The 22,357-nt window shown below is 41.7% G+C and overlaps 2 protein-coding genes across 2 annotated transcripts; one reads left to right on the forward strand and one right to left on the reverse strand.

Moving 5' to 3' along the window:
- Positions 1-89: 89 nt before the first annotated feature.
- LanA (laminin subunit alpha) lies at positions 90-22,241 on the reverse strand. Its single transcript, XM_066300955.1, has 55 exons — positions 21,892-22,241; positions 21,230-21,376; positions 20,349-20,585; positions 19,918-20,088; positions 19,651-19,864; positions 19,374-19,583; positions 19,051-19,323; positions 18,860-18,997; positions 18,549-18,659; positions 18,280-18,441; positions 18,096-18,230; positions 17,604-17,721; positions 17,347-17,552; positions 17,182-17,291; positions 16,706-17,131; positions 16,399-16,611; positions 16,020-16,328; positions 15,641-15,971; positions 15,434-15,591; positions 15,225-15,381; positions 14,935-15,174; positions 14,721-14,880; positions 14,382-14,583; positions 13,904-14,084; positions 13,668-13,847; positions 13,414-13,615; positions 13,212-13,336; positions 13,034-13,152; positions 12,849-12,976; positions 12,673-12,797; positions 12,315-12,620; positions 11,910-12,059; positions 11,628-11,854; positions 11,455-11,579; positions 11,196-11,401; positions 10,850-11,138; positions 5,038-5,538; positions 4,742-4,982; positions 4,505-4,679; positions 4,209-4,450; positions 4,022-4,155; positions 3,666-3,974; positions 3,402-3,612; positions 3,083-3,272; positions 2,888-3,030; positions 2,520-2,833; positions 2,199-2,443; positions 2,053-2,136; positions 1,849-2,000; positions 1,406-1,645; positions 1,112-1,351; positions 946-1,053; positions 777-888; positions 555-722; positions 90-498 (listed from the first exon to the last, which is right to left on the reverse strand). The coding sequence occupies exons 1-55, from the start codon at positions 22,105-22,107 to the stop codon at positions 233-235; spliced, it is 11,082 nt and encodes a 3,693-aa protein (XP_066157052.1). The 5' UTR covers positions 22,108-22,241; the 3' UTR covers positions 90-232.
- LOC136349422 (RNA exonuclease 1 homolog) lies at positions 6,446-10,420 on the forward strand. Its single transcript, XM_066300956.1, has 6 exons — positions 6,446-7,969; positions 8,046-8,275; positions 8,352-8,891; positions 8,945-9,132; positions 9,190-9,886; positions 9,937-10,420. Exons 1-6 carry the CDS (start codon positions 6,676-6,678, stop codon positions 10,237-10,239), a joined length of 3,252 nt encoding a protein of 1,083 aa, XP_066157053.1. The 5' UTR covers positions 6,446-6,675; the 3' UTR covers positions 10,240-10,420.
- Positions 22,242-22,357: the final 116 nt, after the last annotated feature.

The raw sequence follows: 22,357 nt of genomic DNA on the forward strand, positions 1-22,357 counted from the left end.
ATTGAATTTGTCAGTACGTAAAAGACGCCTATTCACTACGAGTTAATAAATAACTTTTCATTCACCACGCGTCAAGAAGAAAATAATAATTACTAATTAGACATTTATTATGCATATCGGTGACAACTTTCCACTGGTAATTTAAAACTGAAATAGGACACACTGCAAATAACTACGACTAAATATTTAAACACTATATTTTTTTTATTACGGCATTTATTGAGATACGTGATTAATTCGTACGACAAGTTCCGACCGTAATATTTCCTTGAATGGCGAGAGTAGAAAGATCTATAGGATCGTTATTCAGAGACACATTTCTTATGCATCCAACGAAGGGGCTGCGCGTACTGATTCCTCTGACTTTCTTGATAAATTTGTGTCCTCCCAAGAATAATCCGCTACCTGTGTTGCTCGATGTTGACTGTGAGGACCCGATTTTGGGATCGGTGAAGACGTTGTCCACAGAAAGGGTAACCACGTTCTTTGATTTCACGGCTGAAGCACATTAAAATGGTGATTAATATTATTTCAATAATTTTCTATAACGTTACCTTGTATTTCGTGCCATTGGCCATCGCACAAAATGAAATTATTGTTGCCTGGTGGTGTGTACGTTGCTACTACTGGTCCTCGGCCATTCTCCACGGTAAGCCTAAGGTGCCCATCTACCATTTCCAGTACGACATAGTCCTTTTTGCCGTGTACGGCTATCAGGAGCCCTTAAATTAAATCCGATAACGTATAGAAGCAACAATTGATAAAACTTCACTTACCGGAATTTACTCGAGGTTTAATCTCCATCTTCACGTTGAACATTTCGCCCACAAAATAGCGCTCTTTTAGTTTCATGAAAGTGTCAGAACCGCCTCCGAAGAAGGTTCCCACCTAACATTATTAATACTGTCTGAGAAGCTTTAATTTTCACCCCTAAAATTATGCTACCTCAACGTAGTCCGAACAGGGGATAACTCCGTATGATCTAGGATTTTCCATGGGTTTATTATTCATATTGAAGTTCCGGATGCAGCCTCGGAATTGCTCTGTGGTGTTCTAAAGTTAAATTGTAATAAATTGAAAGGTAAAATAAGTAGCCTTGTTAGATTTTTACCAAATTAGAAAGCACTTTATCATATTGTTCAGGATTTATTCCTCCCAAATAGACTGGTACGTGCACATTAAGCAAAGGTGGCTTGTGTGGAAGCTTGCCGTCGAGGGTGCCTTGGTCAATGCTGAGTTTGCCTTCCGCTCCATCCCGGCTGAATTCCATAACGTGCCACAAACCATCATTGTAAGTCATTTGCGATCGCAGCACTAAAGCCTCGTGTTCGCCTCTGAATGTATACACCACCTGAAATCAAATAACCACATAACTTTTTTATTACCAACTTGTTTTCAGTCTCACATAGCCGTCTTGAAGCAGTACTGCGGCAAAGTGCTTGTGATTCTCATTTGAGACATAGAAAATAATTCCGTTGGGTTCTTTAGTCTTGAATTCTAAGCTGAATTCAAAATTCTTGCGGAATTTGCCGCGGCCAGTGTTGTATTCTAAGCGGCTGTCTGACAGTGCTCCGAATTTTTGTCCATTTTGCCTAAGATCCTCCTCGGCGGGATGAATAGGGAGGGCGCAGCCATCCTGCGTTGGCTAGAAAATTTGAATGATAAGAGAAGTATATAGAGGACTGCAAACATTACAAAGTCACTCTCATTGACGTCTAAATATCAACGCTCGTTAATTCAAAAGTTGATGAATAAATGACAAGCGAGCTATTATAATAGAGAAAATCTGTCGGGGAAATACAGGTATTATGAAATATGGCGCATGCGTTAGAGTAGTGAAAAAAAAACCTTAGGCGTGGTTTGATGAAGCTGTGTGATGGGTCCTCGAAATGCAGTAGTGACAGGAGCAACTGGTGGTTCTTGGGGTAGTCGTCTTGAAGCTAGTTCGGGCACAGGTTTCGGTGCAACGTCCAATCCACCATCCCCTCTTTTATAATTGGCTGAAACCCACTCCTATAGTTTACTGAAAAAAAATACGCTGACACTGCTTACCTTCTCCAAACGGATCCTCTGTGACTATTACTGGGGATGTGGGAGGGGGTAGCGTGACTTCTTGGAAGGGAATTAGAGATGGCACTACATTTCATTAAAATTATAAAAGAAAAGTTCTCCATTTACGTAGAAATTCAAACGCTTACATTGATGCACTGAAGGATCAATAGGCAAATAATCCACATCCAAGATGCACTTTCCCAAGATCTCGAACGCTTTCTCAGTGGTATTGGCAAAATTCTTCACCTTCCCGTTTACAGTTAAATCGGCGATGCACCCGTGGAAAGGCTTTGAGGACCCAACAGTGTTTGCTTTTGGCACGATTTTGCGTGGCAACCCCCCCACGTACATGTCCGCGAATAGAATGTGCAGTGGAGGCGGAATATCAGTTCTGTAAAGAAGAAATCTTCAAGTATTCTAAATTCCGATGTGCGATAGCCACGTTGCTATATTTAAGTGAAACCTACCCATTCATATCATAATCATCAAAGTCGATTCTTAAATACGTCTCGTTGTGGATCACTGCCACCACATGCCATTCATTGTCATTGAAGCTCTCCTTGGACACGAACGCTGTTTTCTGACTGATCAACTTTAGGTGTCCATCGACCAGAGCTAGCGACATACCGTTGCTCTGGTCACTGTCAGTGACGTAGAACAACAACCCCTCTTTCTCTGGGGTCTTGAACCGTAGCGACACTTTGAGGTTGCTGTCCATTAAGAATCTATCCCACCCCACGTAACCGGGGCGGGATTTATTAAATGAAACTACTGGAGAGAACTAGAAAATTACGGTCAATATGCTCTAAAAAAAACAACAGTATTTGTTAAGCACCTTTGCAGGGCATCCAGGGGTCACGTCATACGACTTAACATAATAGCGCAGGTCCACGACCTCTCCCGTAATGGTGACGTTGTCGATGCATCCGTCAAATTTAATATTGGTGACGTCAAGGAAGTTATGCTTTTGTGGATAGCCTTTCAATAAAAACAAGAGTATTATCAGATCATAAAAGCTCAAAAAATGTACCTCCAAATGCAATAGTTCCGATGACTTCCAGCATATTTCCGCCCACGGGCGTAGTCCGGTCGATAACGTCCTCGTTGTCAACTAGCAATTTACCTCTTGGACCGTCTCTGGTAGCCGTCACTTTGTGCCAATGTCCGTCGTTGTACCGCTCGGTGGAGGCGAATTTCTTAGTGCCGTTGCCCAGATTATACTAAGGAAAAACGAAATATTTAAACACCGTGTTGTCACAATGAGAACAGAATAGGAAAGTTTAAAATACTTTAATTTGATACATCCTGTATAATCGAAAAAAAGTTTCGCCTCAACCCTAACGCCTCACCTGATATAACACTTTTCCGTTGCGCAGCTCAAGAGCGACGAAAGTCGTTTGATTAGCCGCCAATAGAAGCAGTCCTTCACTGGCAAACGTCTTGAAAAACAAATCAATGGATGACTTTGATCTCAGCTGCATCGACCGCGAGTCCATCATAGCGTAACCGTGACCATTAAAGCTGAGTCCCGTACTCGGCTGCAAGTCCACCAACTTATCTCTGTCGCACACGAAAAATTAGCTAAGCTCTTTGACCTGAAATTCAACCCTCACCGCTCTATGGCCCCGTGATTGTTTTCGTATCCTTCTTTGAAGTTCCAGAGTGATACTGGAGTATTTCCAATCACCAGTTCTTCAATTGCCCCTTCGAAAGAGTTCACGTCGATCTCCTTTTGCTTCTCATAGTTTATCGGGAAACTGCCGACGAATAACTTTGACTTCTCCTTGTCCAAATTGAAGATGGTGTGGTGACCTGCAAGGGTTTTATTTTCGCTGAAAATCATGTCCTCCCTGTGTACTGTTTTATTGTCATCGCCGCGTGTTACTTCCTCACGGATGCTCAGTGTTGCGTTATCACCCACCCTGCAATGCACAGATGATTAACTAAAAAGTCACTGTGTTAAACCCACCTTTCAATAATAAACTGCCGCCACACATTATCAGCTACATATTTCTTGTTCAATATTACTTGATCTGGCCCATTTCCTAAATCTAGCTTCAACACAGGGTAGCCATTTTGTACCACCAAAGCCATGTAGTCGTCCTATGATACAGAATTGAATGAGGGCGTGATTGAATGAAAAGTCAATTTAATACCGATTTGGTTTTCCTTAAGTTGGTTCCATTGAGATTTCCCAAGTAAAAAATTAACCCGTTGGGCTTCTTCGTTTTGAAATATCCGCTGATTTTAGTGTTGGTTGTAAGGTCTTCAAGATTGCTCGGATTCCTCAACTCCAACGTGGTGTTGGAATAGAACGTCGCCCCTACCTTCACTCTGTTCGCCAAGTCCCTCGCTAGCTGAATTTGGTTACTCAGCTTATTGATTTGGGTTTTAATGGCTAAAACCCAAGTTAAGTCCCAAAGCTCTGAAAATATAATTGATTCGAAATTACCCTCGGAGGTTTCATTCCTCTTGCGTTGGATAGCGGGTAGTTGTTCGACCCCTTTCAACACCAAGGGCAGCGTTGTGTGTACCGTTGTGATTTGAGTCTGGGTCTGGTCCATATTCCTTTTAATATCGTCGACGTCACGAGGCAGCCCGATGGCTTTAGACTTTTCTTCTGGCAGCTGTAAAGGATGATATAAATTCAAATTAGCTTAGATTAGCGTATGTGACAATCTGGTTTAACCTGGCTGAAGGACTGATTTACGTGCTCGTCTACCGTTTTGGTGAAAATGATGGCCTTATCGGCCATACTTGATGCATTCCTGAACCTCTTATCCAGGGGAGGCAGCTCTATCGTCTGTAAGATCTGTTCGATATCGCGTAGAATCCCATCGTTACTGTCCTGGAGCTGTTTGAGAGGGCCAAAAACCTTCAATGCCTCCTCCAGAGCCGGGTTCAAGTACTTAGTGATTTTCTCGTTTACTCTGTACAAAAATTCAATAAATAATTTTGCCAATATTTCTAAAAAGAGGTACTTACTCGTGAGCTTTATCCAAAGCCTCTCTGGATTCAGAATCGGTCTCCATAGTCTTTTCCTGGACAGTATTCAATATTCCAGCAGCATGAACCGTATCATTTCTAGCATTTTCAGCAGCCTCCTTGGCGCTCTTCACAGCCTCCGCAATATCTTTATAAGCTCTAGCGGCTTTGACAGCATCACTGGAGTCCAACTGACTGTCCGCTAGGATGTTTTCCAAGTTTTGCACTTTCATTGACAGATTCCGAGCATGATCTTGCACCTCAGGCTGTAAATTCTTGATACCATCGATTTCCTCTTGGTTCTTCTCCAAACGCGTCTTAAATTCGTTGTTTTTTGCTTCCAACTCCCGAGGGGTCTCTTGCAGCTGCTTCAGCTTTCCTATCGATTCCTCTAATAGATCCGAAGCGTTTGCTAGAAGACCTTCAGCTGTGTCCAAATTTACTTTAGATTGGTCGATTTGGTTTTGAATGTTTTCCATTTTGCCTCTGAGACGATCTTTGCTGCGACAGAAAAAAATCAATTCATTTTCATTCAAGACAGGACAGCTGGATCATGTTTTGCAACTAAACACGCGTAAGAATTGGTTTATGGTGCAGCGCACCATTTTCTGAAAGGAGATCAGTTTTAGGAGTTTTGGTACTCCTACTACGGTCTGGATTCATACATCCCTAAGGCGAATTTACACAAGTTGGTCTGCGATAATCTGCAATATTTGAAGGATGAAATGTGCGAAAAGCACCAGAGAGATAAAATGTTCATCAGCATGTTTTTGAGGCAGAATCACGCGACAATTGAAATTCTGCAGTTTCCAACTGGTAATAGATTATTTTTTAAATTATTTAAAGATGAAATGTAAAGCCCAGGTGACAAAGAGAATCAAACTTTAAAGAATGTGACTGAATGCGTCAACTCTTTGGTAACCAACAGGGAAATAACTGTGGTGGAGGTGTTATCAGGCGAAGATGAGGCCGCAAGTAACGGCGATTAATGTAAATCAGTTTTGAAGTGTGGGTTTTAGCAGCGATATTTATTGTGACGAGAGTGATAGTTAAGTTGAGAATGCGTTGTAAATGAATATGATGATTAAGGTTTATCTCTTATTTGTTAATGTTGTCCTCGATTTTTGGGTATCAAGTCAAAAGCGGAAGAAAACCGTTGGGTTAGGTTCGACGAAATCTTACAAAGCAAATATTTTGTCAAACCAGCGATAATGAGAAGGCTCAGAATAGGCGATCATTTTAAGCAATGCGACGAAATGTTTCACATTTGGGTACTAGATGTGTATAGGGTAGAACTGACAGATTCTTCCGTTGTGCACTGCATGTATGTATAAATTCAAAGTTTGTGCATATATGGAATGCATATAGACTTCTACGCTGTACAACATATTAATTTCTTTTTATTTACATTATCTATGCGATAACGAAAAGAATATTTTTTTAATAATATTTATATGTAAACATTCCTAGTGAGCTCAATCCTATTACAAACGTTACCGATGACAACATTGACAATGACAAATGAGGTTAAGTTTTAGAAAAGGTTTCTTGTATTTGTTTGCGTATTTCCTTTTCCAAGATTTTCTTTTTTAAAACCCACAAAAGCCACACACCCAGCATGAAAAGTGGGCTTAAATAATGCTGCCGACCAAGGGCTACTTCCAAGACATAGAATGCCCGTTTTACAACACGACCTGCGGCCGTCCCTACTGCCATTTTCGACACAAAAAGAGGCCAAATGAGTGCGTCGACGATGGGGTCCCGGAAACATCGCGAAATGTGGTTCCGACATACAAACCGACCCCTAAGAGTGAGCTGGCTAATATCCACAATAACCGCAGCCATATACCCATTAGTTACGTGCCAGACTTGGCTTTTAAGCAAAAGAGAACTGTTCGACCTATCAAGATCCAGAAACCTACTTATAAGCCTACACCTCTCAGTATTCTGAGCTCTGCCGCACAGTCTAACGTTGCCTCAACAAAGAACGATCAAGAGCAAGAAGCCATTAAGGGCATACAAGAGAATATTGCTAATAATATTTATGATCCTTTGCAGTCTGAGATAAATTTTGAAGATTTAACAAATGAATTTGATCTTATTGACAATATCATTAATGACTCAGAAGAGGGGTCTCCAGCACTAACTCAGCTTGAGCAGGACATTGAAAAGGAGCAGAAGAAACTCAACTTACTGCAGTCTAATGTAGTCAAGGACTTGATAATCCCAAAGTTTAGTTCAGATGAAGAGGAGACACCAAAGGAAAAATCAATTATTAAAATCGCTACTAAAAAAGATTTGGAAGACAAACAAGAGAAGCCTGACTCAACCACTTCCGAGAATAAAATACTCTACAAAAAATCAGTAGAAACTAAAAACCCCACAGATAGGAAAAGTGACAAAAGCAGAGATAAAGAAAAGTCCTCTTCAAGTTCAGGCAGAAGGAAAGACTCCAAGCACAGCACTGATAAAACTTCCAAATCTCATAAAAGTAGTCAAAGAGAAAAACATAGAAAAGAAGAAAAGAAAAACAGTTCCAAGGAAAGGCCCTCCAGCAAGAGCAAAAGTGGGGATAAGAAACATAAGAATGAAAGATATGACAGCTCAGATTCGGGTTCAAAAGAAATCAGCTCAGAGATTTCTTCCAAAGATGAGAAACTTTCAAGAAGCATAAAAGAAAAAGCAAGAGAGAGGAGTCGCAGTAGAAGCAAACAAAAAGAAAGAAGTTCCAGAAAAACCAAATCACCTAGAAGTCAGGAGAAAAGTGCATCAAATCACAAATCAAGGAAAAGAAGTGGGTCAGGAGAAAGGCATAAAAACAAGAAGAAAAGCAAATATAGTGAGGATAGAGACAAGGACAAAGTGAAAGAGAAAATTAGGGAAAAAGAGAAGGCAAACAGCTCAATGAAAAAACCATCCAAAGACATGAAAGGTATAATAGTTATTTACACCTATATATTCAAATTGAGTAATAAGTAATTATTACTCAAATACAATCATTTGTGCAGATGAAAAGAAAAGACAGACATTGGAAAGTGACTCAGTGGCCTCACAATCATGCACAAATATGGAAATGGATTCAGAATTGCTGCCCTCAGATATTGATCTGGACTATGAAGACGAAGATGAAACTCTAAGGGAATGTTACAAGATCTTCAGTGAATATAAACCCAAACCTATTAGTCCCCAATTGAAACTTGAAGAAGCACCTAAAGAACTCCCAATAGAGGATAACATGGTAAGTATTTTTGCCTTTATCCAAAATTCTCATTTTGGATTTTGAATACTTGAGATTTTTTCCATGAACAATGTAGACAGGCCAAGGCAAGAGAAGAACTGCTCATGCAGGTGCTGAGAATGTAATCAGTCAGTCAAAATTCATTAAGTGCCTGCCCCCATCAAAGACTGTCTTATTACCAGGCCAGATTCTGGCTAATCGGTATAAAATAGCCAAAATGGCTCAGGCAAGCAAAGAGCAGGAAAATATAATAAAAGAAGTGAAAAGCATTATGCAGGAACCCAAGAGACCTTCAAGTCTATTGGAGGCTGCAAGACTGCATAAACTGAAGAGATTGCAGCAGCAAAAATTGACTACTGAAAGTCCCAAAGCGCCCCCAAATGTAGTGGATGATATACTAAATGGAGTGCATAGGCCTGGTGCTTCACAGGTGAAAATCCCTAAAAAAATCGCCGCAGTTCCTAACGTAGCTTTGATCGAAAAGGCCAAAGAGCGTATATCGTTAATAAAAAAACAGAGTCTTCAGAACGTAAAGACAGTGGCACACACCCAGAAAGGGGGCCGCATAGCACATGTGCCTGATTATACTTTTGAGGACGTTCCTGATGTTTTCCAGGTACTACTTACTATTTTTTTTGTGGATTTTTTTGTTTGATTCTTGAATTTCAGGCTGATAAATCTAAGCTGCCTGTTAATGTTAGAACACGGTTCCTTACCATGATGCTTGAAGAGTGTTCTAAGCTTTATGCTATGAAAGAAGATGCCTATAACAGGGCTTTAAATGAAGAGTTTGCTTGCTATGAGAAATGCAAAGTATTGGCGACCTATAGGAACTCCTCAATGCTGGCTGTCAATAGGTAGAAATATTATGATTATCATTATTTTGTGTTTTGACAGAATAATTTCATTTTCAGACTGAGAAAGGAGCTTCTCGATCGAGAGACCAAAGGTCTTGGCCCGGTCTTAAGTGGAGAGAGTGCATTGCCAAAAAAAGAAAGTGCTTTCGAAGGTAGAACATTCTACGAGCACGTGAAAAATTGGATTTTAAGTGAAGAAGAGCTGGACATGCACGGCTACCCTAAAGAGGGCGATCAGCGCGGCAAAACTGTCATCAGCAATCGCGCTGCAGTAGACTATTCGATTACCGATGACAATCATCGTAAATGCAGTAGATGCGGTAAACTCTATCAAGTGGACGATGATGGTTGGCCTTTATTTGAAGAGGAGTGCATGTATCATCCTCTGAAGAAGCGCACTATAAAAGGGGAACAAATTTTTTTGTGCTGCAAGACCAGCGATGACACCGGATGCGTCACCAGTGATACTCACGTTTTCGACGGAACTTTGAGTGACACTCTGGAAGGCTTTCAAACGACTCTATCACCGGAAGACGATTCGGACCCTCGCAGTACACAAGTCTATGCTTTAGATTGCGAAATGTGCTACACAACTAAAGGCCTAGAGCTGACACGAGTTACTATAGTGGACGTGGACTGCAAGACGGTCTATGAAAGCCTAGTTAAACCCCTTAACCCTATCATCGATTATAACACCCGCTTCTCGGGGATTACCAAGGAGCAAATGGATCGCACTAGCACCAGCATTCTTCAAGTAAGTCATTATCATATACTTAAACAACTCCGCAAACGATTATTTTTTAGGTTCAAGCAAACATTTTGCACCTGTGCAATTCCGCAACGATCTTGGTGGGCCACAGCTTAGAGAGCGACATGAAAGCATTGAAGATCGTCCATGGAAACGTTATTGACACGTCAGTGTTGTTTCCTCATAAAATGGGACTGCCACACAAGAGAGCACTACGCGCATTGGCCAGCGAATACTTGAAAAAGATAATCCAGAACGACGTGGCCGGGCACGATAGTGCGGAAGATGCAATCGCCTGCATGGAGTTGATCAAATGGAAATTGAAAGAGGATTTGAAAGTGAAAGTAAAAACCAAGTGAGGAACATGATGAGGTTGTGCTGGGTTTATTTGCTTTTTTTGGGAGTTCAGACAGCGAGTAAGTGATAGCGAGAACGATGTTTTGCTGATATGGACGTAAGGATTTTGGGTTAAAATGAATGTATTAAGGCTGAATACAATTTGTTTTTCTTTTTTGTAAAGATATAAACCATATTTATTTATTTTCTTGTGATTATTTTTTCATCCCATTGAGTTGCTTACCTGTTTTATTGTTCCACGGCGAAAGGAAGATTTTCAAGCAATCAATTTAATGATACTCATAAAAGAAAATTTGATAATTTACGTGGTTCCAAGGAGTTTTTCTCTTGTTTGAACATCACAAACATTTCATTCTAAAGAAGTCTTTTGGTGAAAACCCAGAATTCAAATTTCATTAGCGCATCTTATGTTAAATTTTCGTCTTCAAAATCACGAACAGAATACATATTAATTTAACCATATATCTCGGAAACTATAAAGGTGTTATTACATTTGGTTTATAGAGCTCATTGAGACAAACACCACCTAGCTATTAACCTTAAAAAATAGCTCAGTAGCTGCTGTACTTGCTCCATTTTTTAAATATTGGAGCTTAAATTTTCAGTACTTACCCGCTTCTGCTGATAGTTTTCATGGCATCATTGGCAGTACTCAGCGAGTACTGCGTGTGGTTATACAGATCGTCCAATTTATCGTTGAACTGCTTTATTCCGTCTCTAATGTCCTCAATGTCCTTTCCCAGCTTGTCAACGGGTACTTTGTATTCAGTGACGTTTTTCTGCAGCTCTTCCACCTTCTTCAATTGTAGTTTGGCGAGTTTTTCATGCTCCGTTAAATTATAATCTTTGATGACCTTCACTAGTTCCTGGCCTTCCTGCAGGGCTTTATCCACCTCGTTTCCTGTAAATATTTGAAGTGCCCGCATTTGAATCGTCAAAAAAAAAAGGAAAAACTTACCTGCTTCTTCTTTTAACTGCCCGGTGATTCGTCCAATGTCCTCTATCACTCTCATGCACTCTTCTTCAGCTTTGGAGAGATTATCAAACAGTTCTTCGGCGCGGTTTTTCAAGTCCATGGCCTCTACGCGTCTTTCATCGCTGTTTTGCAACGAATAGTTGGATTTGCGGTTCAAGTTCTTCGAGTCTTGCTCCAAACTCTCCAATCTGAGAATAAATTTCACATTTTTTTATATTTCACGAATGCCTTAAGTTAGTACTTTTCTATCAGCTCCGCAAGACTAATCTGCTTCGGGTTTACTTCAGCGAACTTCATTTTCAACCTCTCCAATTGCTCCTTCATGTTGTCTAGCTTGCGTCTCGTGAAGTAGCCGGATTGCGCAGACTAGAATCGGTATTATTGGAGTGCAAAGTTATATATGAGTAAACTCACATCAAATTCTATTATAATTGGATCAATCAGTTCTGCCAGGGCATCGGTTTCGTTCAGCAAAGCATGATGGCAGTTGTCGCATCCATGACAACCGACGTCAGGCACGAAGACCCATCTATCTGGACACTGATCACATTTTTCTCCTACTACTCCAGGCATACATTCGCATTGTCCGGTCTCTGCGTTGCAACCCACGCCCACTGAATATTCTCCTTTGCACCCACACGCTGAAAGGAATAATTTATGCAAAAACAAAACTAAGATTGTGTGTAGAGCACTGACAAATGCATCCGTCTTCAGTGTAGTTCCAATAGCCTGGAATGCATCTGTTACAGGCTCTTCCGGTGACTCCCTTTTTGCACATGCACTGTCCGGAAGCATCGTCGCATTGGCTGCTATTGGAAGCCAGACCACAATCACATCTTATGCAACCTAAAAAGATGTAAAATGACGATAAAGATGGTTCAAAATTATAAGGTTTTTAGTAGGTTACATGTTGCAATGTCGCCTCAAATTTGACAGTTTATACAAAGAAAAGAAAACGCAATTTTGTCAGTTACCTTCAAATTTAAATATACTTTCAATTAAATCGTAGCTATTGGAGATAATATCTAGCTGAAAAGGCAATTGGAAACTGCCAAAACATGATGAGGTTCTGTCAACTTGAACCCTTTCAACAAATCTTACCCTGTCCCAATTGGAACCCATAATGCTCATCCAAACACCGATCACACTTCTCGCCAATCACGTTCGCCTTACAGACACACTCCCCAGTCAGGTGATTACATCGGTCAGTGCCAAACTTATCACAAAGACACGACTGACAATCTTTGCGTCCCACAGCGTCGCCGAAGTAGCCCGGTGCGCAAAGGGCGCACGCTTCTCCGAAAGTATTGTTCAGACAATGCACACATTTTCCCGTGGTGGATTGGCAAGATGCTGGATCTGTCGAGTCGATGTTGCCCGAACATTGGCAGGGCTTACAATAATCACCTAAAGAAATTTGCTGCAGACGAGTGTTTTCCGGAAAGGAATTTGAGCATACCTGTCATCTCTGGCAAGCCGTAAAATCCAGGGGCGCATGATTGACATCTGGCTCCTATGTAGCCGTCCTTGCACTGGCAGCTAATGTGTTCTCCGTCGGAGCTCACGTCGCAGCCGAACGCAAAGCTGAGAAATGAGGCTCCAAGTTCGTTCGCTTTGCGATCAATGAGTACTTACTTGTTGCTGGTTATCGGCAACGGACAGGCGCAAATCAAACAATCATTACGCGTTCCAGCTCTAGCGTCGCCGTGATAACCTACATCGCAGAGTTCGCAATGATCTCCTTGGGTATTATGTTGGCAATTCTGGTTGAACACCAGAATTTAAACGAGTGACAGAAAAAGTGGAAACACGATAGTTACCAGGCAAATTCCAGTATTAACGTCGCACTCAAAGGCGTGTCCATTGCAATCACAAGGCACGCATGCGCCTCCGTTTTTCACTCTATAGAAACCAGGTGAACACTCCTCGCAAGAGAGACCTTGAAGTGTTAGAAATGCACAAGGTATAAAATACATAAATTCTAAAATGCCGCTTTACCCTGATAATTGTGCTCGCATTTACACTCTTCAACAGACCTCAGCGGTTGTGGATCCAGATCAAACGGATACTTGCTGTTATACTCAAGTCTAGGGATCCCCTCATCCAAAGTTACATCGATCAACCTATGCAATTGGCCAATAAAACCACGAAACTTTCTAAATGTGACTGATGTTGATCCACCGAGCCAATAGAAACTTACCGCGTAGTTTCGCCTCGGCTCCAGTAGCTGGCTCTCACGTAAACGCCTTTAAGATCCTTCAAAACCTCCATAATATGTTCCCGTTTGGCCTGATCTCCCGAGGGTGTGTCAAAAATTGATTCAATCAATTCCACTTTCGTTGAGTATTTAGTAACAGCGGGGGGTTGCTCGATGCTGGAGAAGGTCAAGTAGGTATTCGAACCTAACGATCAAAAGTTCCCAATTTTGGTGCGACAACGTCTTTTCTCAAATACCTTGCAAAATGACATCCGGTCCGCTCACCGCAGACCCAGAATCCCCGATAATATAAAAAATGGTATAGCGCAAAAATCCCCCGTAGGACGACAGCTTTTTACCCAAATAACTCGTAGGGGCCGAAAAGTAAGATACGGTTGTGTCGTTTAAGTCTGATAGCACGGCGCCGATTCCATTTCCTAAATGACAAGATTAATGCAAGTAAATGTTAGTCCTTGGCAAAAATCGAACTTACCTCCGGCATCCTCTAGATGAACCGGCAATGACACGATGTTCAAAACCTCGTTCACTGATTGAATACCCACCAAAGTCCAATTGTTCAAGTCGAAAATGGGAGCGTTAACATAGTCAGCGCTGTAGCACACAGTGGCTTTGCCGGAACAATAGCACGAGGTGCATCCGTCAGGGTTGGAGTCCTATTAGATTACAAAAAAAAAACGTCTTTAAAATTTTATTCAATTATCGTATCACGTATAAATATACGTATGTATAGTCATAGAAAACCCAAGAATTAATCGACTTCGTTCCACCCTATCCAAATTATGTGCAAAACTTAACCGTCATCTTTGATCGCAACTGCTTGGGACAGAGAAAATTAGGCCCTCTATCAATTATTGAACTAAACTCCGATGTTTACAGTACTTCTTTGCTTAACATTATGTAAATTGTTTGGCCAGGGTGTTTAGAACTGGTTGCGGTGAATATTACCTTACCTGTAAGTTGAAGGAACCCTCCCTGCATATCTCGCAATGGAAGCCAACCACGTGCTTTTTGCATAAACATTCGGCGGTGACTTTGTCGCAGATTTCGCTGACAGTGCCGTGTTCGTTGCAATCACAGGATGTACAATAGGGAAAAGTGTGGAACCCGTCTTGGCAATTATCACAGGTTCGTCCGTATACATGCTCCTTGCACCTTTGGCCACATTAAAGTCAATTTTAGCAAAAATTGGCAACTTTGAAAATTATTTTTTTTTTTGGGATCAGGAGCACTTTTGGAAGTGTTTATGACACGAAAATAAAATAACTCTTATAATTCCTCTGACTACTTACGGGCAGGCTCCGTTTAATAAATCGCATTGCATCGTCTTGTTCACTCCCAAGGGATTACAGCCGCATTCCTGACATCCAATCAAAGGATCGTAACCGAAGGTTAAAGGCTCGCATTGGTCGCACTTCTCTCCTGTTACATGAGTGGGACAAATACACCGACCTGTATAAACACAAAAAAAATAAGTCTGGTCAAAGAGAAACTTGCACTTATTACCAGTTTGAGGTTCGCAAGAGGCCGCAGTCGTAGGACAGTTGCAGGATTTGCATTCTGGGAACCCGTAGTGACCGGTCTTACAATCCGTACATTGACGTCCTATGATGTTCGGTCTGCATTTGCACTGTCCCCCAAATTTCTCACACTCGAAGCTTTCCGAACCGGCATAGTCGCAAAAACAGGGCAGCGCCCCCGTATTGTGAGCGGCCGTAATGGAAAACACCGAGTCTCTGCAGAAACCTTAAAGGAAAAAATTACGAAAGAAATTACATGCATTTAGGCGAACTTGCCTTGATGGTTCGTGTCTATGTTAAAGTGGTTACTGCCGCAGGTGGAAATAAACTCTCCAGTGCGATCTAACTCTTCTTCCTCCAAGTGCCGGTCCGTATATAAATCCGCAGGAATCACCAGAAGATAGTCCAAATATACGTTCTTGTTATCCGGTTGCTGTATACAAAAATTAATATATTATGCCAATTCAATGTCAAATGAATTAAACCTTGAAGCTGATCATAAAGTTCTCTAATAAGTCAAACTTGTTGTTCCTGTTGTCTTGAATGATAAGCGATCTGCAGCCAGACCAAGAGGGACAATGCTCCACTGGCACTTTGGCCTCATAGAACTTTCCATTTTGTATTATCACGTCCAAATTAAATACTGTAATAAACAATAATAATCATAATTTTTCATAAATGTCAATACTTACCAGGGAAATCTGGCTGATAGTAGTGCAAGACGAAGGTGTAGAAACCCGGCTCAGGTACTTTGCCCCTCATATCTATCGTGGGATATCCCATATTTAGCCAGACAAAACTGTTGTTGTTATACAGAAACACTTGTGGTCTGTTTTTGGCCAACTCGGTCTCCACATCTTGTTCAAATTGGATTTTCTTGGTTTCTGGAGGATTCCTAAAGGACGAGGCCACGCAATCACCATCCTTTCTCACACAAACCGGTTTGGGCTTTATGTAGTCCAAGGACCAGTCCGCAAACGGTATCAAATAAATTGAGTGTACGCCTATGTTGCTTGTCTCCCCCTGTAAGATTCCCCATTAATAACTACTCCCTAGTGAAGAAAATAGTACCTTTAAATCTATAGTCAAAAAAATTTCGTCCACTTCAAACACTCCTACCCCCCCTGCATTATCAATCACCACCTGCCTACAAGTTGGGTTGAAAGGGCAGGAATACAAAACCACCTTTCCAGGTTTCTCTCCGTTCTTGGCATGCACCGCTACGTCCACTTTATGGGTACGTAGGTCGTCCAAGGGAGTTACGTAATTGATCAAGATGACATAAGGTCCAGGTTTGGCCACGGTCACGTTGAAAGAGAGCCGAGGCTGGTTAGAGTTAAGGAGGGGGACCTTGTTGTATATATCCATTGCGTGCAAGTGCTATATGAGAGAAGAAATATCCAGGAAAACAATAACTTTACTGATGGACCCTTAATGCTCGACAATTTACCTCAGTATTGGTGTAATACTCCTGGATTTGATATCCCAATTTGTCTCCATTAGGGATGTAACCTCCCACACCGAATGCCCTGTCATAAAATGTGATATTAGGGTAGCCAAAGGATCTGCACAGACCGGTTTGATTGAATGTACAAGGAGTCTCGACTTTCTGGTTGAGGATCGTTGCCAAATAAAATTCCTCGGGTAATAGCACGAAATAATCCTAAAGAGAGAACAATAACATGTTTCAGAAATTATTCAATACATTGGAGGTGAAGTAAAAGAATACTGAACTAACAATAGTAAGTCAAACTCACCAACATAAGACTGTCGTTCACGTTGATGCTCACACTCCACTTTCCCGGGTTCAACACCAGCGGCAATGGAGCGATGCCCGTTTCCCCGGACACTGTGGTGAAAATTGGCTCGGAAGAATTCTTGAACTGCACTTTGAGGTACTGCTCATTGTCGTTCGGATTATCCGGAGACACCTTAATGCCACCGATCACGGTATACGGATTCCGGTGAAGGAACCTAAGGACCATCCTATACAGGGACGGTTTGTAGATGTAAATATCTTGGATGACCTCGCGTTGCAAGTTAGTGGAGAACACCGCGTAGCCTTTCCAGGAATAATTTTTGAACAGGTTCTCGTCGTTGTTGTAGCGTACCCTGTAGTTCTCAGATGAATGACCGTCTTCCGCCTCATATTGGTATTGGTATAAAGTCGGGAAGTAGTGCGCCTTTAAATGAGTCTAGTGGTAATCGCTGTGAATATTAAATCGAAAAGTACCTGTAAAGGTTCCTTGCAAGTTCTCCCGGTCACTCTAGACTGGCACAAGCACTGACCACTGGTTTTATTGCAAACGCTACTTATAGAACCTCCAACGTCACAGCCGCAATCTTGAGAAATATTAGTGAATGTTTTTGGTATGAATTTTTATAAGGCACTACTCACCGCTGCACCCGAAAAGGTTATCCTCCTGCAAATTATAAGTACCATCGGCGCAATCGGAACAGCCTCTGGCGATCACCGAGGGTTTGCAGACACACTGACCGTCTTCGGTATCGCAAACAGCAATCCCGCCTAGAACGCCCGCTCTACTGCAGGTGCACTCCTCGCAGCCGTGCAGATTGTTTGGGTTCAGGTTCCAGTAAAGTGGCCTTTAATCAAGATTGGCTAAAGAAGGTTTTAACGTAATCGATTTTTTTTACCTGCATTTGTCGCAGATGCGCCCCTCTACACGTTCTTTGCACTCGCATAATTCTCCAGCGGGAACCGATCCGCATCCGGCAAAACTTTGTACCACTCCCGCGGGATTACAGTTGCAATCTAACATAAGATCAAATATTTTAAAGGTTGTAAAATCGCTATGGTGATGAATACCGGACATCTGATACTATATCGATCCACCTTTAAGTGACAAATCTAACAAACACCCTTATGACTATAAGGATCCGAAATCAAGGATAGACAATAATTTTTATATTTTGAAAATTTTGTTAAATTTCAACGTGCCCCCAGATATTAGCTGCTGTGTCAATGAACTCCACATATTTCCTATATTATTTATCCCTTGTTAAGTGAAAAATAATCATTTCAAACCCATACGAATAACGACGATGATTAAAGATTAAACAACCAAAAATTCAGAATCATAATAGGTCTATTACCGTCGGGCTTCAATAATGAAAACTGTGACGCACCTTCGCATATTGGGTAATTGTAGAATCCTTCCCTGCACTGGTCGCATTTTTGACCGGCAAAGTTGCTGTGGCATTCGCATTTTCCTTCTCGGTCGCAGGATAGGCCGTGGGTGCCATGAAGATCACATTGGCAAGCTACGAAAACAACCTCAAAATCCTCAGAAATCTTTATTGCGAAACTCACGTCTGCACTCGGGATAATTGAAGTATCCGGGACTGCACTGATCGCAGGTACGTCCCGCATAGTTTCCAAGACAATCGCATTTGCCGGCGACGTTGCAGGTTGCCGTGAGCGAGCCGGTTTTGCTACAGTTGCAGGATCGACAGTTCGGGTATCCATAATATCCTAACAGGTTTATTGAGAATTAATAAAGCCGTGGGGCTAGTAAACAAAAAACTACATAATTATTTTTTTAAATATACTCGCCCTGTATCTATCCTCGTTTTACTTACCCAGAGTGCATACATCGCAGTGCTCCCCTCCATAGCCCTGTTTGCAAATACACCTACCGGACAATTTATCGCAAATTTCCGGTTCCGTGCCCTCAATGTCGCAATTGCAATCTGAAAGATTGTTATCAAGTCTTGGTATTGCGATGAAAGTACCACCCGCATGGCAGAGGTCCAATTGACCATTAATCCCAGAACATTATAATTGCTTAGTTTCGTATGACATTCGATGCGAACCCCACGAATTTTGATTTTCAGCAATTTTTTCCAAACAAAATTTTACTACAGCATCAAAAATCACCATCGACCCTTACATTTGCAATTGGGGTAGTCGAAATATCCGTTCCTGCACGTGTCGCACTTGGTCCCTGCATACATGGCTTTGCAGGTACAATTTCCACTCTCTTGGTGACAGGCACTGCTGTCGGACCCCACAGGATCGCATCCACACGCTGAAAAAATACCACGGAATTATCCTTAATTCAAACCCTGCATGTACCCTTACGTTTGCATTCAGAGAATTTGAAATACCCCGGAGAGCACTTTTTACAATCGTTCCCACCGAAGTTCTCCTTGCAATTACACACCCCATCGTCCTTGGAGCATTGTTGGTTCAAAGTTCCGTCGATGAAGCACTCGCAAGGCCTACAAGTTGGGAACCCAAAATGACCGAAGCTGCAACTCGTGCAATCTGGGGGGCTGAATTCTTTCCGACACTCGCATTTGCCGGATTTCTCGGCACAGTTCCCAGTCAGGTTAGGTTGGTCGCACTGGCAGGCTAAAATCATATAATGAAATATTACGTAGAAAAATACCTGATATACGCACGATGGCAGACGTCTGTCTCATTCCAAGACTTGTACGCCGGCCTGTAGAACGTTGGTCTACATTTATTACAATTAATTCCTTCAGTGTTGTGCCGACAGTTCAGACAAACACCCCCGCCATCAAATCTACCATGAATATCCAGGGAGGATTTATTGGCATCCACTTCTGGGTCGTAGACGCACTCATTGGAGTGTTGGAAACAATTACAGGCTGTAAAATTCATACATTAAACGAATAGCGTGAGCCCAAAACAGAGAAAAATCAAAGCATATTCTACCTTCACATTTGAAGGGATCGTCATACTTTGATACCCGCCATTTTTTCTGCTCGAATCCAGGGCAGCAAGTGTTGCACTTGGCACCGCAAGTGTTGTGCTTGCAATTGCACATCAGAATCTTCGGGTCTACGGGGTCGGGAATGTCGCAAGTTTGAGCGTGTCCATTGCACATACACCGGCCCCCGATACTTATGTCTTTGATCGAATAGAAATACTGTAAAGTTAGGGGTTGTAGTTTGAAGTTTGAGTTTGGACTAACACGCGTACCCTTCGAGTTACTGTGGGGTCCTGCCTGGCAACCGACATGAGGTGCCCTAAAAGGTTTTTAGTCCGTAGGAGCCGCAGACGCACGTTGGTCGCTCTGGTCCATTCTTGCAACACTGAGGAGTTGAAATAATGCGAGGCCGATGGGCGGTTTTTCAGCAGGGAGATTGGGATCTAGAAATTTATTTTGTCATACAATTCACAAGATAATGTGTTAAACAAAGTTAAATTTACGGGGAACATTGTGTGCAAGAGAGAGATCAGTTCCCCCAGCTTTAGAGTAGTTGAAAACACTAGTAATGTATAGGGCGATGCGTTGGAAGAAACAAATATTAAAATTTTTTTAGTTAAGAGTGTATCATTTGATATTTTTCACCTTTATATGTAAATTCTTATCCAGATAAGTACGTTCTGGATCAGAAATCCCAACTCACCTCTCCCCCTTCCAAGGGCACGATCTTCGAGTATTCAGTGGTGCAAATGACGGAATTATCTCTGGTAATGGGCTGTAGTGTCTCCTTTCCGAAGTACGACTCGCAATCGCTGGGAGAGTCAGAAAAATACTGCCATGGGGTGTAAGATTTGCCATAATCAGCCGATTTTTCCAAAACCCATAAACCAGGTCGGGGGGAATTTGCCATAGAGATGTAAACGTAGGCCACGTGGAATTCCTATGTGCATAAGGGAACATCTGATGACGATCTGATCTGATGCTTCCGAAGTCTTATCAAAGGCGACATACATTAAATTTATTATTGTAACTCCATTGTGGGCGAAGACTTCCGGTCTTATCGCCGTTTTGGCGGAAAAATTTATTAAAAATCGTCATTCATTGAACTTTATTAATCAACATTTCCTGATTGAAAATGTAGGCGCACTGTATCTTACTTAATGGCAGAACTCTTTTATAACTGCCAGAAATGTTAAATAAACAAATAGAGCTTCGTGGCTGATCCCCGAACGACGATGATCTATCTGATGGGTTATAAGAGACGATTTGTATATACAAAATTTTATTTATAGATTGTAGAACACAGCTTAGAGTCTCTGCCGCTTAGTCAATACCGACAATGCCCCTAATTTATTGCATTAGCGCAGAAAAGTAACACTGCTAAGCAGCACAAAATATGCTTGTTACTGAATTATTTAATGAATGACCTCACTGCTTTTGTAGCAATGTAATTGGCGCAACAAAATTGCTTTTGACCGGCATTCTTTATGCCATAAAATTTAAGTCATCTGGCTTACACATGTTTCCAACTCATTTGGAGTTCAATAAAGCTCTGACTACCAAACAGGTGGTCGAGGCTCTTACCTGCCCCAAATCAATGGTCAAATTGACTTCTTGGTATTTCATGCCCCTTGAGAGAGGGGGACTCTGCCACCAGGTTTCTTTGCCGTCCACCGCATGCTCAGGTGGATGTTGTTTCCCAGGTGTGTTTGGGTCGCAATAGTCACAATACTACAATAAAAACATTAAGGGCGCTAAGAAGAAATGGATGGGTTTATTTGCTGAAGGGGGTTTATGTGATAATTCGTTGCCGCCCCCGGTAAAAATGTCTTCAATCATTATCTTAAGGTCTTTCTGGAGGTCAACAATTATTAGGGCAGATAGAAACGAATTTTCTTATCAAATTGTCAACTAAACTTAAAGTCTGGGTTCAATGAAATTGATAAAGCCATATGCTTCAGATTGTATGTGATGGAAATTGTGAGTAACCGATTATAAAATCCTATTTTTGTTAAAATTGAGAATGTACAGGGAAATCCCTTTGAATTCAGATAAGCCGGAAATTACAGGTTTGTTTACTTATTTATAGAATACACTCAAACAGTCGTAAACGTGACTACAACACACACAACTGGAAAATCTGGATATTTATAGTTTTAAAGATGATGGCGTGGATTTTCGGGCAAAAGAATTTTTTTTCTTATTAAATGACTTAATATAGTCCATGAAAATCAGCGAACACTTACCTGCCCTTGGATCACATTAACCGTAGGTTCATTATCCGAATTACTTCCAATCAATTTGCAATAAAGCTCCGGTCCCTCGGTATCAACCCCGCACGTAGCCGTTGCAGATATATTTTTCCCTTCGGCTAAGTTAAAATACGGGGGTGTCAAAGTTTCACTTTTCGCCAGTCGCAACAGGGAAAGCACCACAAGCCAGAGAGGCTTTGGGGGCCCCATTTTGAATCCTTCTTTTACTTCGAGTTTGAAGAACGTTCGCCGACACGGGAAGTCGCGGTACGACTGCGGTACCAGGCCGAATCGAGCGGTTCACAGCGTTCTTTCTTCGAATCCCGTGCTCTTGGGCGTTTGAATCGGGATTTCGGTTGCAAAATGTTTAAAAGTTTCGGGGTATCGTGGTAGCGTAGACAGGGACGGACCGGAGAGAATCGATGTTGGCTCGAAGACACGTTTGTAAAATTTGTTCCAC

Source organism: Euwallacea fornicatus, chromosome 37, assembly GCF_040115645.1.
Source record: "Euwallacea fornicatus isolate EFF26 chromosome 37, ASM4011564v1, whole genome shotgun sequence".
Lineage (NCBI taxonomy): Eukaryota > Metazoa > Arthropoda > Insecta > Coleoptera > Curculionidae > Euwallacea > Euwallacea fornicatus.

Coding starts and splice junctions, on each gene's coding strand:
- LOC136349422 (XM_066300956.1), top strand. CDS start 6,676: ATGCTGCCGACCAAGGGCTACTTCCAAGACATAGAATGCCCGTTTTAC. Junction 9,133..9,189: donor TCAATGCTGGCTGTCAATAG/GTAGAAATATTA, acceptor TTTCATTTTCAG/ACTGAGAAAGGAGCTTCTCG. Junction 9,887..9,936: donor CTAGCACCAGCATTCTTCAA/GTAAGTCATTAT, acceptor ATTATTTTTTAG/GTTCAAGCAAACATTTTGCA.
- LanA (XM_066300955.1), bottom strand. CDS start 22,107: ATGGGGCCCCCAAAGCCTCTCTGGCTTGTGGTGCTTTCCCTGTTGCGA. Junction 11,580..11,627: donor CAATTATAATAGAATTTGAT/GTGAGTTTACTC, acceptor TACCGATTCTAG/TCTGCGCAATCCGGCTACTT. Junction 11,139..11,195: donor GCAGTTAAAAGAAGAAGCAG/GTAAGTTTTTCC, acceptor AAATATTTACAG/GAAACGAGGTGGATAAAGCC.